The sequence below is a fragment of the Salvelinus alpinus genome, chromosome 5 (genome assembly GCF_045679555.1).
Source record: "Salvelinus alpinus chromosome 5, SLU_Salpinus.1, whole genome shotgun sequence".
Classification (NCBI taxonomy): Eukaryota; Metazoa; Chordata; class Actinopteri; order Salmoniformes; family Salmonidae; genus Salvelinus; species Salvelinus alpinus.
This window is the reverse complement of record NC_092090.1, coordinates 96,001,245-96,017,973: the sequence shown is the minus strand read 5'-3', so window position 1 is coordinate 96,017,973 and position 16,729 is coordinate 96,001,245. Positions and strand designations below refer to the sequence as shown.

At 44.1% G+C, this 16,729-nt stretch overlaps 1 protein-coding gene across 1 annotated transcript in view; it reads left to right on the top strand.

Moving 5' to 3' along the window:
• The window catches only part of LOC139577279 (phospholipid-transporting ATPase ID-like), a 62,056-nt gene that overhangs the window by 22,621 nt on the left and 22,706 nt on the right, over nucleotides 1-16,729 (top strand). Inside the window, exons 6-13 of the mRNA XM_071404283.1 lie at nucleotides 8,885-8,946; nucleotides 9,439-9,511; nucleotides 9,726-9,796; nucleotides 11,081-11,163; nucleotides 13,864-14,022; nucleotides 14,693-14,781; nucleotides 15,034-15,227; nucleotides 15,702-15,910. Coding sequence (XP_071260384.1) covers nucleotides 8,885-8,946; nucleotides 9,439-9,511; nucleotides 9,726-9,796; nucleotides 11,081-11,163; nucleotides 13,864-14,022; nucleotides 14,693-14,781; nucleotides 15,034-15,227; nucleotides 15,702-15,910 — 940 coding nt within the window. The remainder of the gene's footprint in view (nucleotides 1-8,884; nucleotides 8,947-9,438; nucleotides 9,512-9,725; nucleotides 9,797-11,080; nucleotides 11,164-13,863; nucleotides 14,023-14,692; nucleotides 14,782-15,033; nucleotides 15,228-15,701; nucleotides 15,911-16,729) is intronic.

Below are 16,729 nucleotides of genomic sequence, written 5' to 3'. Positions count from 1 at the left end.
TTGACTTTTTTACACATTTTGTTACTTTACAGCCTTATTCTAAAATTGATTCAATTGTTTGTTTCCCCTCATCAATCTACATACAATACCCCATAATGACAAAGCAAAAACAGGTAAAAAAAAAAATGTATATCACATTTACATAAATATTCAGACCCTTTACTCAGTACTTTGTTGAAGCACCCTCCTTACCTCTGTATTTAAGCCTTTCCCACCCTCCTTACCTCTATATTTGGGCCTTACCCACCCTCCTTACCTCTATATTTGGGCCTTACCCACCCTCCTTACCCACCCTCCTTACCTCTATATTTGGGCCTTTCCCACCCTCCTTACCTCTATGTTTGGGCCTTACCCACCCTCCTTACATCTGTATTTGGGCCTTTCCCCCCCTCCTTACCTCTATATTTGGGCCTTTCCCACCCTCCTTACCTCTGTATTTGGGCCTTACCCACCCTCCTTACCTTTGTATTTGGGCCTTTCCCACCCTCCTTACGTCTATATTTGGGCCTTACCCACCCTCCTTACTTCTGTATTTGGGCCTTACCCACCCTCCTTACCTCTATATTTGGGCCTTACCCACCCTCCTTACCTCTATATTTGGGCCTTACCCACCCTTCTTATCTCTGCATTTGGGCATTTCCCACCCTCCTTACCTCTATATTTGGGCCTTACCCACCCTCCTTACCTCTATATTTGGGCCTTACCCACCCTCCTTACCTCTATATTTGGGCCTTACCCATCCTCCTTACCTCTATATTTGGGCCTTACCCACCCTCCTTACCTTTCACATCTTACTGCTGCTCACCCATTCCAAGAGGAGATTTCATTAGCTTTTCCTTTTCGTCTACAGTTCATTTGGAAAGTATAAAAAACCCTTGACTTTTTTACACATTTTGTTACTTTACAGCCTTATTCTAAAATTGATTCAATTGTTTGTTTCCCCTCATCAATCTACATACAATACCCCATAATGACAAAGCAAAAACAGGTAAAAAAAAAAATGTATATCACATTTACATAAATATTCAGACCCTTTACTCAGTACTTTGTTGAAGCACCTTTGGCAGCGATTACAGCCTTTAGTCTTCTTGGGTATGATGCTTTCAAGCTTGGCACACCTGTATTTAGGGAGTTTCTCCCATTCTTCTTTGCAGATCATCTCAAGCTCTGTCAGGTTGGATGGGGAGTGTAGCTGCACAGCTATTTTCTGGTCTCTCCAGAGATGTTCGATCGGGTTTATGTCTGGGCTCTGACTTGTCCCAAAGCCACTCCTGTGTTGTCCTGGCTGTGTGCTTAGGGTCATTGTCCCATTGGATGGTGAACCTTCGCCCCAGTCTGAGTTCCTGAGCGCTATGGAGCAGGTTTTCATCAAGGATCTCTCTTTACTTTGCTCCGTTCATCTTTACCTCGATCCTAACTAGTCTCCCAGTCCCTGCCGCTGAAAAACATCCCCACAGCATGATGTTGCCACCACCATAGTTCAATCTTGGTTTCATCAGGCCAGAGAATCTTGTTTTTCATGGTCTGAGAGTCCTTTAGGTGTCTTTTGGCAAACTCCAAACGGGCTGTCATGTGCCTTTTACTGATTTGTGGCTTCCATCTGGCCACTCTACCATAAAGGCCTGATTGGTGGAGTGCTACGGAGGTGGTTGTCCTTATGGAAGATTCTCCCATCTCCACAGAGGAACTCTGGAGCTCTGTCAGTGACCATCGGGTTCTTGGTCCCCTTCCTGACCAAGGCCCTACTCCCCCGATTGCTCAGTTTGGCCGAGCGGCCAGCTCTAGGAAGAGTCTTGGTGGTTACAAACTTCTTCCATTTAAGAATGATGGAGGCCACTGTGTTCTTAGGGACCTTCAATGCTGCATAATTTTTGTCTTAGCCTTTCTTGATCTTTCCAGAAATTTGGAAAAAAGGAAGAGGTCTGAATATTTTCCGAATGCACTGTGTACATTTTCCCTTCTCTGTAATAATTTGTTCACCTTTGACCATCTGACCCGTCTGACCTTTAACCTTATTCCCTGAGTTGACCCCTGGTTAGGCGGGTTTTGACCTCTCAACAGGTGTTAGTGGTACAGACAGATCCACGCTGACGATATCCCGTTTTATTGCCGACACCTATAGGTACCAAGGTTATTATAGTAAACTAAAACGGAAAGTTAAACTAATCAGGAAAAAATATTTTGGAAACTGAAATAAAATTATTATCAAACCCGTTTGAAAAAGGTATTTTACATTTCAGCTAACCACATCATATGGTATAGCAGTCAGACTGCACACTCGATGACATGGCACGCAACCATTGGTTGATTTGTCATTAGTAAATCAGATGTAAATAATTACTGGAACTAAACAGAATTTTTTTAAAGTCATAGAAATAAAAACGAATATTAAAACACAACATTATAATAACCTTGCTAGGTACACACACGCACATCACCTAACCCTTCTAAAACATCACCTAACCATTCTAGAACATCACCTAACCCTTCTAAAACATCACCTAACCCTTCTAAAACATCACCTAACCCTTCTAGAACATCACCTAACCCTTCTAGAACATCACCTAACCCTTCTAAAACATCACCTAGCCCTTCTAAAACATCACCTAACCCTTCTAGAACATCACCTAACCCTTCTAGAACATCACCTAACCCTTCTAAAACATCACCTAACCCTTCTAAAACATCACCTAACCCTACTAGAACATCACCTAACCCTTCTAGAACATCACCTAACCCTTCTAAAACATCACCTAACCCTTCTAGAACATCACCTAACCCTTCTAGAACATCACCTAACCCTTCTAAAACATCACCTAACCCTTCTAAAACATCACCTAACCCTTCTAAAACATCACCTAACACTTCTAGAACATCACCTAGCCCTTCTAAAACATCACCTAACCCTACTACAACATCACTTAACACTTCTAAAACATCACCAACCCTACTAAAACATCACCTAACCCTACTAGAACATCACCTAACCCTACTAGAACATCACCTAACCTTTCTAAAACATCACCTAACCCTACTAAAACATCACCTAACCCTACTAGAACATCACCTAACCCTACTAGAACATCACCTAACCCTTCTAAAACATCACCTGACCCTTCTAGAACATCACCTAACCCTTCTAAAACATCACCTAACCCTTCTAAAACATCACGTAACACTTCTAGAACATCACCTAACACTTCTTGAACATCACCTAACTCTTCTAAAACATCACCAACCCTACTAAAACATCACCTAACCCTACTAGAACATCACCTAACCCTACTACAACATCACCTAACCCTTCTAAAACATCACCTAACCCTACTAAAACATCACCTAACCCTACTAGAACATCACCTAACCCTACTAGAACATCACCTAACCCTTCTAAAACATCACGTAACACTTCTAGAACATCACCTAACCCTTCTAAAACATCACCTAGCCCTTCTAAAACATCACCTAACCCTACTAAAACATCACGTAACACTTCTAGAACATCACCTAACCCTTCTAAAATATCACGTAACACTTCTAGAACATCACCTAACCCTTCTAAAACATCACCTAGCCCTTCTAAAACATCACCTAACCCTTCTAAAACATCACGTAACACTTCTAGAACATCACCTAACCCTTCTAAAACATCACGTAACACTTCTAGAACATCACCTAACCCTTCTAAAACATCACGTAACACTTCTAGAACATCACCTAACCCTTCTAAAACATCACCTAGCCCTTCTAAAACATCACCTAACACTTCTAGAACATCACCTAACACTTCTAGAACATCACCTAACCCTTCTAAAACATCACCTAGCCCTTCTAAAACATCACCTAACACTTCTAGAACATCACCTAACCCTTCTAAAACATCACCTAACCCTTCTAAAACATCACGTAACACTTCTAGAACATCACCTAACCCTTCTAGAACATCACCTAACCCTTCTAAAACATCACCTAGCCCTTCTAAAACATCACCTAACACTTCTAGAACATCACCTAACACTTCTAGAACATCACCTAACACTTCTTGAACATCACCTGACCCTTCTAGAACATCACCCAACCCTTCTAGAACATCACCTAACCCTTCTACAACATCACCTAACACTTCTAGAACATCACCAAACACTTCTAGAACATCACCTAACACTTCTAGAACATCACCTAACACTTCTAGAACATCACCTAACCCTTCTAGAACATCACCTAACCCTTCTAAAACATCACCTAACACTTCTAGAACATCACCAAACACTTCTAGAACATCACCTAACACTTCTAGATCACCTAACACTACTAGAACATCACCTAACACTTCTAGATCACCTAACACTACTAGAACATCACCAAACACTTCTAGAACATCACCAAACACTTCTAGAACATCACCTAACACTTCTAGATCACCTAACACTACTAGAACATCACCTAACACTTCTAGATCACCTAACACTACTAGAACATCACCTAACACTTCTAGAACATCACCTAACACTTCTAGATCACCTAACACTACTAGAACATCACCTAACACTTCTAGAACATCACCTAATACTACTAGAACATCCCCTTACACTTCTAGAACATCACCTAACACTGCAAGAACCTCACCTAACAATCTTTCTATGGTAACTAGTGTTTTCCCTGAATCATGAGATGAATCCCAGACATTGTCTGTGTTCACCTGGCTGTTTTTCCATGGTTAGTAAATGGAGTGGTGGTCAGGCAGTAATAGCAGAGGATTGTATTGTGTTGTGGTAGTAGAGGAGTGTATTGTGTTGTGGTAGTAGAGGAGAGTATTGTGTTGTGGTAGTAGAGGAGTGTATTGTGTTGTGGTAGTAGAGGAGTGTATTGTGTTGTGGTAGTAGAGGAGAGTATTGTGTTGTGGTAGTAGAGGAGTGTATTGTGTTGTGGTAGTAGAGGAGTGTATTGTGTTGTGGTAGTAGAGGAGTGTATTGTGTTGTGGTAGTAGAGGAGTGTATTGTGTTGTGGTAGTAGAGGAGTGTATTGTGTTGTGGTAGTAGAGGAGAGGATTGTGTTGTGGTAGTAGAGGAGAGTATTGTGTTGGTGTACTGGGCTGGTGAGAGGCAGTAGAGGTTCAGACTAGTGTTAGTTAGGCTGTGTCACTGCACTCCACACTCCTCTCTCTCTCTCTCACACTGAAATCCTGCCTCTGGCTCTTATCTGTATTTCCATGGTTACTGTTTCCGTGTTGGTGGCAGTATTGTCATCATGTCATTGGTTCAGGAGTTGAGACTTGTTGATGTTTTTCTCTAGCTACATCCTTCTCTAGCTACTGTACCTCCTCTCCTTGAACTCATACCTCTATTTCATGTTTATTTTCTCCATTCCTCCTTGCTCTGTTGCTCTCTCACTCCCTCTATCTCTCCCTCGCTCTCTCTCCCTCTCTTGTATGTGGGTGAGTAATTGTCTGTACTTTTTATGTTTTTGTGAGTTTTTTTGTTTTAATCTAGAAAAGATAAGAGCAATGCAACTTCAAAGTACAGTAGGCTTCTAAGGATAAAAAAAATATATATACTGTATATATATACAGTGGGGAGAACAAGTATTTGATACACCGCCAAATATTAAGTTCTGCTTTTCTGATGTATCAAATACTTATGTCATGCAATAAAATGCAAATTAATTACTTAAAAATCATACAATGTGATTTTCTGGATTTTTGTTTTAGATTCCATCTCTCACAGTTGAAGTGTACCTATGATAAAAAGTACAGACCTCTACATGCTTTGTAAGTAGGAAAACCTGCAAAATTGACAGTGTATCAAATACTTGTTCTCCCCACTGTATATATATATACAGTATATATAATAATCAAGTAAGTTAAAGCTTAATCATTGTATATTTGTTTGATTTTTTGGGGTGAAGTAAAAAAAAAAGCAGAACATCCAATTAATAATAAAGTTACCGGTGCTGGTCTCATGAAATACTATCAATGATACAGGTAATTGCCAAAATAAAGGAAACACCAACATAAAGTGTCTTAATAGGATCTGCCACTTTTTTTTTTTTTTTGCCTGAAATGACCCAAATCTAACTGCCTGTAGCTCAGGACCTGAAATGACCCAAATCTAACTGCCTGTAGCTCAGGACCTGAAATGACATACCCAAATCTAACTGCCTGTAGCTCAGGACCTGAAATGACATACCCAAATCTAACTGCCTGTAGCTCAGGACCTGAAATGACATACCCAAATCTAACTGCCTGTAGCTCAGGACCTGAAATGAAATACCCAAATCTAACTGCCTGTAGCTCAGGACCTGAAGCAAGGATATGCATATTCTTGATACCATTTGAAAGGAAGCACTTTGAAGTTTGTGGAAATGTGAAATGAATGTAGGAGAATATAACACATTAGATCTGGTAAAAGATAATACAGACAAAAAAACATGTGTTTTTTGTAGTTTTTTTGTTCTATCTTTGAAATGCAAGAGAAAGTCCATAATGTATTATTCCAGCCCAGGTGCAATTTAGATGTTGGCCACTAGATGGCACCAGTGTATGTGCAACGTTTTAGACTGATCCAATGAACAACTGTATTTCTGTTCAAATTGTTGTATGAAGACTGCCCAAATGTGCCTAATTGGTTTATTAATAACTTTTCAAATAACTCTCCTCAAACAATAGCATGGTATTATTTCACTGTAACAGCTACTGTAAATTGGACAGTGCATTTAGATTATCAAGAATTTAAGCTTTCTGCCAATATCAGATTGTCTATGTCCTGGGAAATGTTCTTGTTACTTAGAACCTCATGCCAATTGCATTAGCCTATGTTAGCTCAACCGTCCCGTGGGGGACACACCGATCCTGTAGAGGATTTATTAAAGGGTAGGTAGCATAACCATAACCACATGTAGCATATGGATTTGTATTAGTATACACATCAAAAGTCCCAATGCAAAGTCACACCTCTTTTCTATTTTTCGAGTTGTTACATAAAATCCCCAAGATTCTAATCGGGGGGTGTGATGTTAAATGGAGGAGCCGGCAAGCCAGCCTAGTCGCTATGATGTAAACTCCAACAGAAATAACTTCAAATGTATAACTTCAAATTAAACCAAATCGTTTATACTCATGACTCCTGGTTTCAATGTAATTTTCATCCAACTTACAAGCATATACTTTGAATTTTTGTGTTACAAATCAACTTGCAAGGTTGCTAGCCAACTAGCCTGCTAACATTAGCCCTACTAGCCTGCTAACGTTAGCCCTACCAGCATGCTATCATTACGTTAGCACTGCATGAGTCAGCCAGTTGCTATCAACACCTAGCTTACAGCTACATTAAAGTAAACCAAAGTTTTGGAAAAACATAACGGCATCTAACAAGTTATCAAATAACGTTACTGGTATATGCAGTTATCTTATGCAGCAAGCCAGCCAGCTAAAGTTAAATCCCTATTTGATTTTAGCTCAAAGTTTAGAAGAAAAAAACTACAATTAAACATAAAGTTAAAATGTTTTTTATTTTATTTGTGTTTGTTTTGTAGTCAAAGATAATAGTTTCAGTATCGTTTTAGTTTTTCAAATATTTTTCATTGTCATTTTTATTTCATTTTTTGTTTACTTTAATAACCTTTATGGACTGTACACTGATTTAGTCATTATTTTAGCTGACGAGGAGAATATCAGTAACATAATTGAGTAACAACTCAGATTCCCTCTCTGCTCTCACTTCCCCTCAGGCATTACCGTACATGCTAACTAGACTGGGCACGCGCGTGCGTCAGTGTGTTCACCACCGCGTGCATGTTCATTTTGTCCATCCACACCAGACGCGATCAGGACACGCAGGTCCTGAAATATCAAAACCAACTCTGAACCAACTATATTAATTTGGGGACAGGTCGAAACACATGAAACATTCATGGCCATTTAGATAGCTAGTTTGTAGTTTCTAGCTAATTTCTTCTGGGATATAAACATTGGGTTGTTAATTTACCTGAAAGTCTTTTTTTCTGGATATTTGTAGAATTTTGACCCATTTTGAGTCACACAAAATCGTGTGTTCTGTTGTTCAAGCAGGAACCTAGATTCAAAACTAAAACTATATAAGGAAAATTACTTCTCAATTCCAGCGTTAAACAAACATGTACTACTATTATTAACTGTTATTGAGTGGATTGGCAACCTGATACTGTAGCATTTTGGGAAATGTGATGTCATTTTGTTCCACGTTAACCTCAGTAGCAAAACAAGGGTCTGTTTGTTAGGTCGGGTGGCGACACTGCCTGCAACCCAAACTGCACCCTGTTCCCTATGTAGCGGACTACTTTTGACCAAGGCCCATAGACTCTGGTCAAAAGGTAGTGCAATACGATGCCATTTGGGACGTAGTCAGTGACCTTTCTGCCTTCATGCTCATGGACCACCACCCCGTTGGTTGCTTTAGTGAGGTCACATTGTTCGGCTTGTCATAATTGGCTCTTGTTGAGGAGATGTTGACCATCTTTAGCGACACAGTGGCGGTGGGCAGTCATTTTGCTGGCTGGTCTTGTGAGACTCCAGACCCAAACCAGATGTTTAGACAACCTCTGACCTTTAGACAACCTCTGACCTTTAGACAACCTCTGACCTTTAGACAACCTCTGACCTTTAGACAACCTCTGACCTTTAGACAACCTCTGACCTTTAGACAACCTCTGACCTTTAGACAACCTCTGACCTTTAGACAACCTCTGACCTTTAGACAACCTCTGACCTTTAGACAACCTCTGACCTTTAAGCCAGAGAAAGAAGATGTTTTTGCCGGACAGAAGCCTTTTGTAATGATTTAAGACGACTAGAATTCCCTCCATTCACAAGTCTAGTCTAATGTTATTATAATCATGTCTGTCCTAATAGAACCGCCACAGGAGTGACACCCAGGTGAACAACCGGAAGGTCACAGTGCTCATCGATGGAGAGTAAGTTCATGAGATCTACTATTGGTTTCTAACAGTACATAATGAACACAACTCATAATGGTACACTGGTTGTGTGTTTTCAGATTGTTTGCCCCTTCCTACTCCCTGTCCCCACCCTGCTCTCTCCACCATCCTCCACTCAAATCCATTTCCACAGCAAATGTGTGAGTGCCTCGGGCAGGGACAGTTGGGCAACATGCCCTCTTTTCAGGAGGCACAACAGGAAGCAGCTGCGGGCAACAGGAAGTGCTTGTTTTCTTCCTGTTGATCTTTCTCCTGGCTTACAGACAGTCACAGACAGGAGTTGAAAGTAAAATAGGTCGTACACAGATTTGACGGCATTTTCTTCCTGATCCTAAAAAATAGAGCGAGGATGTCTACTGTCTTGAAAAACTTGAAACTTGAAATACTCTTCTTTCCTACCCCTCTTTCTCTCCCTCCCTCCCCCACCCCACCCACTATCTCACTCTCTCTCTCTCTCTCTCTCTCTAGACTACGGAGTGAAAAATGGATGGATGTTCATGTGGGTGACATCATCAAACTTGGAAACAACCAGTTTGTTACAGTGAGAACAGAACACTAAACCAACCTTCCTGTGTGTTCATTACAACATACCGTTTCAGGTCTCAAACATACAGTTCCTCATTGGTCGTCTATTTCAGCTGATTCTGGCATAAGAGACCATCGTGATAGACTGGGTGTGAAACAGGTGCCTATATTCAGTGTCTTTTAATAGTCAGTGAATCTGACTATGTGAATCTCTCCCTCTGTGATTTCAGGCAGACCTGCTGCTGCTCTCTAGTAGTGAACCTCTCAACTTGGTCTACATAGAGACTGCTGAACTGGACGGGTCAGTGTGTGTGTCTGTGTGTCGGTTTGTTTGTTCACCTACTGTACAAAGCCTGTGTCTATTTCATACTCAAGCCTCTCCTGCTCCTATCGTCCTCTCCTCCTCTCCTCCTCCTCCTCCTATCGTCCTCTCCTCCTCCTCTCCTCTTCCTATCTTCCTCTCCTTCTCCTCCTCGTCTCATCCTCTACGCCTATCGTCCTCTCCTCCTCTTCTCCTCCTCCTCTCATCCTCCTCCTCTCCTCTTCCTATCTTCCTCTCCTCCTCCTCATCTCCTCCTCTCCTCCTCCTCCTCTCCTCCAGCAAGTGAAATTAGGAGGCTACAGATTGAACAGAACAAAGCAGCAAGGATTGTTTTAAGGTGGAGATGTGGTTCTTCTATTGTAGTCATGCACAATGCTCTTGGTTGGTCATCAATCAACAAGATAATTGAAAAAAACATGCTTATTTTATTTCATAATATACACCATTTAAAACGGCCAAACTCTATTCACAACAGTATTCAGTTGGTAAGAGACAGACGTTCAGTAAATACTAGTGTAACGTGTGTCGTGGGATGAAGAAGGAGACCAAGGTGCAGCGTGGTAGGCGTTCATAATTTTTAATAAACTGAACACCGCAACAAAATAACAAAGTAGAAAAAACAAAAGGTCACAGTTCTGTCAGGCAACAAAAACAGCTAAGCAGAAAATAACTACCCACAAAACCCAAACGGAAAATGACAACCTATATATGATCCCCAATCAGAGACAACGATAGACAGCTGCCTCTGATTGGGAACCATACACACTGAGCCAAAAACACAAAGAAATAGAAAACATAGATTCTCCCACCCGAGTCACATCCTGACCTAACCAAACATAGAGAATAAATAAGGATCTCTAAGGTCAGGGCGTGACACCTAGGAACAGTTAGTCCACCATCTATGTGTTATCCAGACAGAAAAGAGAAATAGGCTAAGTAACATTTTGATTCAGATCAATAAAGAAATTGAATAATTTATCTGAGCAAACCAGAAACCTTTCAATAAATAAATTCAAACAGTACTTTAGAACCGTTTAAAAATTATAAATTGGAAGGTTGTGTTGGACTAATTGTAGATAAAGGAATAAATCTATAAGTATTTCTCTGCCAGTGTATTATGTATGTTTGTAACAGGGTGTTATATGTGAAAATGTGATCGTTTTATAAATTGTATTTTAATTTTTAAAGAACTCTTGCAAGATTAGTCCAAATGAGGACTAAAAGAGATCCTAATAAAATCAAATCTCCTCCTCCTCCTCTCAGTGAGACTAATTTGAAAGTGAAGCAAGCTGTGACAGTCACAGGAGACATGGGGGACAACATCCATAACCTGGCTTCCTTCAGTGGTGAGTCTCCCACGGGGAGGTGGTTAGCCACTACATAGTTATAATAAAGGTATACAGATCATTGCCAGTTGAAAACATATATGGTTGTGAACAACTAACCTCCACACTGACTCGGTACCGGTACCCCCTGTATATAGCCTCCACACTGACTCGGTACCGGTACCCCCTGTATATAGCCTCCACACTGACTCGGTACCGGTACCCCCTGTATATAGCCTCCACACTGACTCGGTACCGGTACCCCCTGTATATAGCCTCCACACTGACTCGGTACCGGTACCCCCTGTATATAGCCTCCACACTGACTCGGTACCGGTACCCCCTGTATATAGCCTCCACACTGACTCTGTACCGGTACCCCCTGTATATAGCCTCCACACTGACTCTGTACCGGTACCCCCTGTATATAGCCTCCACACTGACTCGGTACCGGTACCCCCTGTATATAGCCTCCACACTGACTCGGTACCGGTACCCCCTGTATATAGCCTCCACACTGACTCTGTACCGGTACCCCCTGTATATAGCCTCCACACTGACTCTGTACCGATACCCCCTGTATATAGCCTCCAAAATGACTCTGTACCGGTACCCCCTGTATATAGCCTCCACACTGACTCTGTACCGGTACCCCCTGTATATAGCCTCCACACTGACTCGGTACCGATACCCCCTGTATATAGCCTCCACACTGACTCTGTACCGATACCCCCTGTATATAGCCTCCACACTGACTCTGTACCGGTACCCCCTGTATATAGCCTCCACACTGACTCGGTACCGATACCCCCTGTATATAGCCTCCACACTGACTCGGTACCGATACCCCCTGTATATAGCCTCCACACTGACTCTGTACCGGTACCCCCTGTATATAGCCTCCACACTGACTCGGTACCGATACCCCCTGTATATAGCCTCCACACTGACTCGGTACCGATACCCCCTGTATATAGCCTCCACACTGACTCGGTACCGATACCCCCTGTATATAGCCTCCACACTGACTCTGTACCGGTACCCCCTGTATATAGCCTCCACACTGACTCTGTACCGGTACCCCCTGTATATAGCCTCCACATTGACTCTGTACCGGTACCCCCTGTATATAGCCTCCACATTGACTCTGTACCGGTACCCCCTGTATATAGCCTCCACACTGACTCGGTACCGGTACCCCCTGTATATAGCCTCCACATTGACTCTGTACCGGTACCCCCTGTATATAGCCTCCACACTGACTCTGTACCGGTACCCCCTGTATATAGCCTCCACACTGACTCGGTACCGGTACCCCCTGTATATAGCCTCCACACTGACTCTGTACCGGTACCCCCTGTATATAGCCTCCACACTGACTCTGTACCGGTACCCCCTGTATATAGCCTCCACACTGACTCTGTACCGGTACCCCCTGTATATAGCCTCCACATTGACTCTGTACCGGTACCCCCTGTATATAGCCTCCACATTGACTCGGTACCGGTACCCCCTGTATATAGCCTCCACACTGACTCTGTACCGGTACCCCCTGTATATAGCCTCCACACTGACTCTGTACCGGTACCCCCTGTATATAGCCTCCACACTGACTCGGTACCGGTACCCCCTGTATATAGCCTCCACACTGACTCTGTACCGGTACCCCCTGTATATAGCCTCCACACTGACTCGGTACCGGTACCCCCTGTATATAGCCTCCACACTGACTCGGTACCGGTACCCCCTGTATATAGCCTCCACACTGACTCGGTACCGGTACCCCCTGTATATAGCCTCCACACTGACTCTGTACCGGTACCCCCTGTATATAGCCTCCACACTGACTCGGTACCGGTACCCCCTGTATATAGCCTCCACACTGACTCTGTACCGGTACCCCCTGTATATAGCCTCCACACTGACTCGGTACCGGTACCCCCTGTATATAGCCTCCACACTGACTCGGTACCGGTACCCCCTGTATATAGCCTCCACACTGACTCGGTACCGGTACCCCCTGTATATAGCCTCCACACTGACTCGGTACCGGTACCCCCTGTATATAGCCTCCACACTGACTCGGTACCGGTACCCCCTGTATATAGCCTCCACACTGACTCGGTACCGGTACCCCCTGTATATAGCCTCCACACTGACTCGGTACCGGTACCCCCTGTATATAGCCTCCACACTGACTCGGTACCGGTACCCCCTGTATATAGCCTCCACACTGACTCGGTACCGGTACCCCCTGTATATAGCCTCCACACTGACTCGGTACCGGTACCCCCTGTATATAGCCTCCACACTGACTCTGTACCGGTACCCCCTGTATATAGCCTCCACACTGACTCGGTACCGGTACCCCCTGTATATAGCCTCCACACTGACTCTGTACCGGTACCCCCTGTATATAGCCTCCACACTGACTCTGTACCGGTACCCCCTGTATATAGCCTTGTTATTCTTATTCTTATTGTGCTACTTTTTATTATTACTTTTTATTTTAGTCTACTTGGTAAATATTTTCTTAACTCTTCTTGAACTACACTGTTGGTTAAGGGCTTGTAAGTAAGCGAATACACTTGTTGTACACGTCGCATGTGATAAATAAAGTTTCATTTGAACTAGCTTGTAGATTAGGATGTTTAATCCTTATGATGACCCACTCTCCTCTCCTACCTGACGAACCTTGTGTCTCCTCCCTACTCTCTGAAGGCGAGGTGAGCTGTGAGCCCCCCAACAACCGCCTAGACCGTTTCACAGGAACTCTGACTAACGCCGGTCAGAAATACTCTCTGGACAATGACAAGATCCTGCTGAGGGGCTGCACCCTCAGGAACACAGAGTGGTGTTTTGGACTGGTGCTGTTCGGAGGTGAGAGGGTAAAGGTCAGGACTGGTGCCTTTCAGAGGTGAGAGGGTAGAGGTCAGGACTGATGCTCTTCAGAGGTCAGAGGGTAGAGGTCAGGACTGGTGCCCTTCAGAGGTCAGAGGGTAAAGGTCAGGACTGGTGCCCTTCAGAGGTCAGAGGGTAAAGGTCAGGACTGGTGCCGCTCAGAGGTGAGAGGGTAAAGGTCAGGACTGGTGCCGTTCAGAGGTGAGAGGGTAAAGGTCAGGACTGGTATTGTTCGCAGGTGAGAGGGTAAAGGTCAGGACTGGTGCCGTTCGGAGGTGAGAGGGTAAAGGTCAGGACTGATGCTGTTCAGAGGTGAGAGGGTAGAGGTCAGGACTGTTGCTGTTCAGAGGTGAGATTTGAGAAGTTAGAGATGAGAGGTCAGGACTGGTGCTGTTCGGAGGTAAAAGGTCAAAGGTTAGAGGTAAGGATGGTGCTGGTTCACAGGTCAGTTAGACTCAGCACGCCCTCTGCTGGCCAGTATAAACCTCAACTGCGAATACCTAACCCCCAAATCTAAATATTTCTTCTGTTATAATCTTCATGATTAGAAACTCTTCAAAAGGAAAGGAAATGAGGAAATTGAAAAATTTGTCTAAATTGTCACATGTAGTCCCTTAAATACTAACCCTGTGATCCTTTTGTGGTCCAGGTCCAGAGACTAAGCTGATGCAGAACTGTGGGAAGACCACTTTCAAGAGGACCAGCATCGACCGCCTGATGAACGTACTCGTCCTCTGTGTGAGTCCAGCAGTAACATATCCTGTACTTACAGCTCCATGTACTCACTTAAACACGGACTGTACTACTTACAGATCCATGTACTCACTTAAACACGGACTGTACTACTTACAGATCCATGTACTCACTTAAACACGTAGCCATCATATGATTTAGCTTATGCAGTACCAGTTTTCCATGTTTATATCAAACATGTCACATGTTCATGTCTCTGTACCCATCTGTTGACCTATGTACCCTCTCTGCCAGTAGATCTTTGGCTTCCTGGCGTTCATGTGCACCATCCTGGCCATCGGCAACAGGATCTGGGAGCAGCTCTGGGGGTCAGAGTTCACGGCCTTCCTGCCCAGACAGGGGGGAGTTGATGCCCCCTTCTCCGGCTTCCTCACCTTCTGGTCCTACGTCATAATCCTCAACACCGTCGTACCCATCTCCCTCTACGTCAGGTCTGTCTGTCTCCCTCTACTTCAGGTCTGTCTGTCTGTCTCCCTGTTCATCAGGTCTGTGTGTGTGTGTGTGTGTGTGTGTGTGTGTGTGTGTGTGTGTGTGTGTGTGTGTGTGTGTGTGTGTGTGTGTGTGTGTGTGTGTGTGTGTGTGTGTGTGTGTGTGTGTGTGTGTGTGTGGGTGTGTGTGTGTGTGTGTGTGTGTGTGTGTGTGTGTGTGTGTGTGTGTGTGTGTGTGTGTGTGTGTGTGTGTGTGTGTGTGTGTGTGTGTGTGTGTGTGTGTCTGTGTGTCTGTCTGTGTGTCTGTGTGTGTGTGTGTGTGTGTGTGTGTGTGTGTGTGTGAGAGAGAGAGAGAGAGAGAGAGAGCATCTGTTTTGCTGTGTAATTGCTTATTGGATTTATGCCTAATTGAGATACCTTGCAGATACATGTCTGTTATGTAAAATGCCATTATCCCTGTGTGTGTGTGTGTTGCAGTGTGGAGATCATCCGTCTGGGGAACAGTTTCTACATCGACTGGGACAGGAAGATGTACCATGCCCATAGTGACACCCCGGCCAAGGCCCGGACCACCACGCTGAACGAGGAGCTGGGTCAGATCAAATACATCTTCTCGGACAAAACCGGAACACTCACTCAGAACATCATGACATTCAACAAGTGTTCCATCAACGGGAAGAGCTACGGTGAGGTTCAGATGGTACATAGGGAGAGCTACGGTGAGGTACAGATGGTACATAGGGAGAGCTACGGTGAGGTACAGATGGTACATAGGGAGAGCTACGGTGAGGTACAGATGGTACATAGGGAGAGCTACGGTGAGGTACAGATGGTACATAGGGAGAGCTACGGTGAGGTACAGATGGTACATAGGAAGAGCTACGGTGAGGTACAGATGGTACATAGGGAGAGCTACGGTGAGGTACAGATGGTACATAGGGAGAGCTACGGTGAGGTTCAGATGGTACATAGGGAGAGCTACGGTGAGGTACAGATGGTACATAGGGAGAGCTACGGTGAGGTACAGATGGTACATAGGAAGAGCTACGGTGAGGTACAGATGGTACATAGGAAGAGCTACGGTGAGGTACAGATGGTACATAGGGAGAGCTACGGTGAGGTTCAGATGGTACATAGGGAGAGCTACGGTGAGGGTCAGATGGTACATAGGGAGAGCTACGGTGAGGTGCAGATGGTACATAGGGAGAGCTACGGTGAGGTACAGATGGTACATAGGAAGAGCTACGGTGAGGTACAGATGGTACATAGGGAGAGCTACGGTGAGGGTCAGATGGTACATAGGGAGAGCTACGGTGAGGTACAGATGGTACATAGGAAGAGCTACGGTGAGGTACAGATGGTACATAGGGAGAGCTACGGTGAGGTGCAGATGGTACATAGGGAGAGCTACGGTGAGGTACAGATGGTACATAGGGAGAGCTACGGTGAGGGTCAGATGGTACATAGGGAGAGCTACGGTGAGGTGCAGATGGTACGTAGGAAGA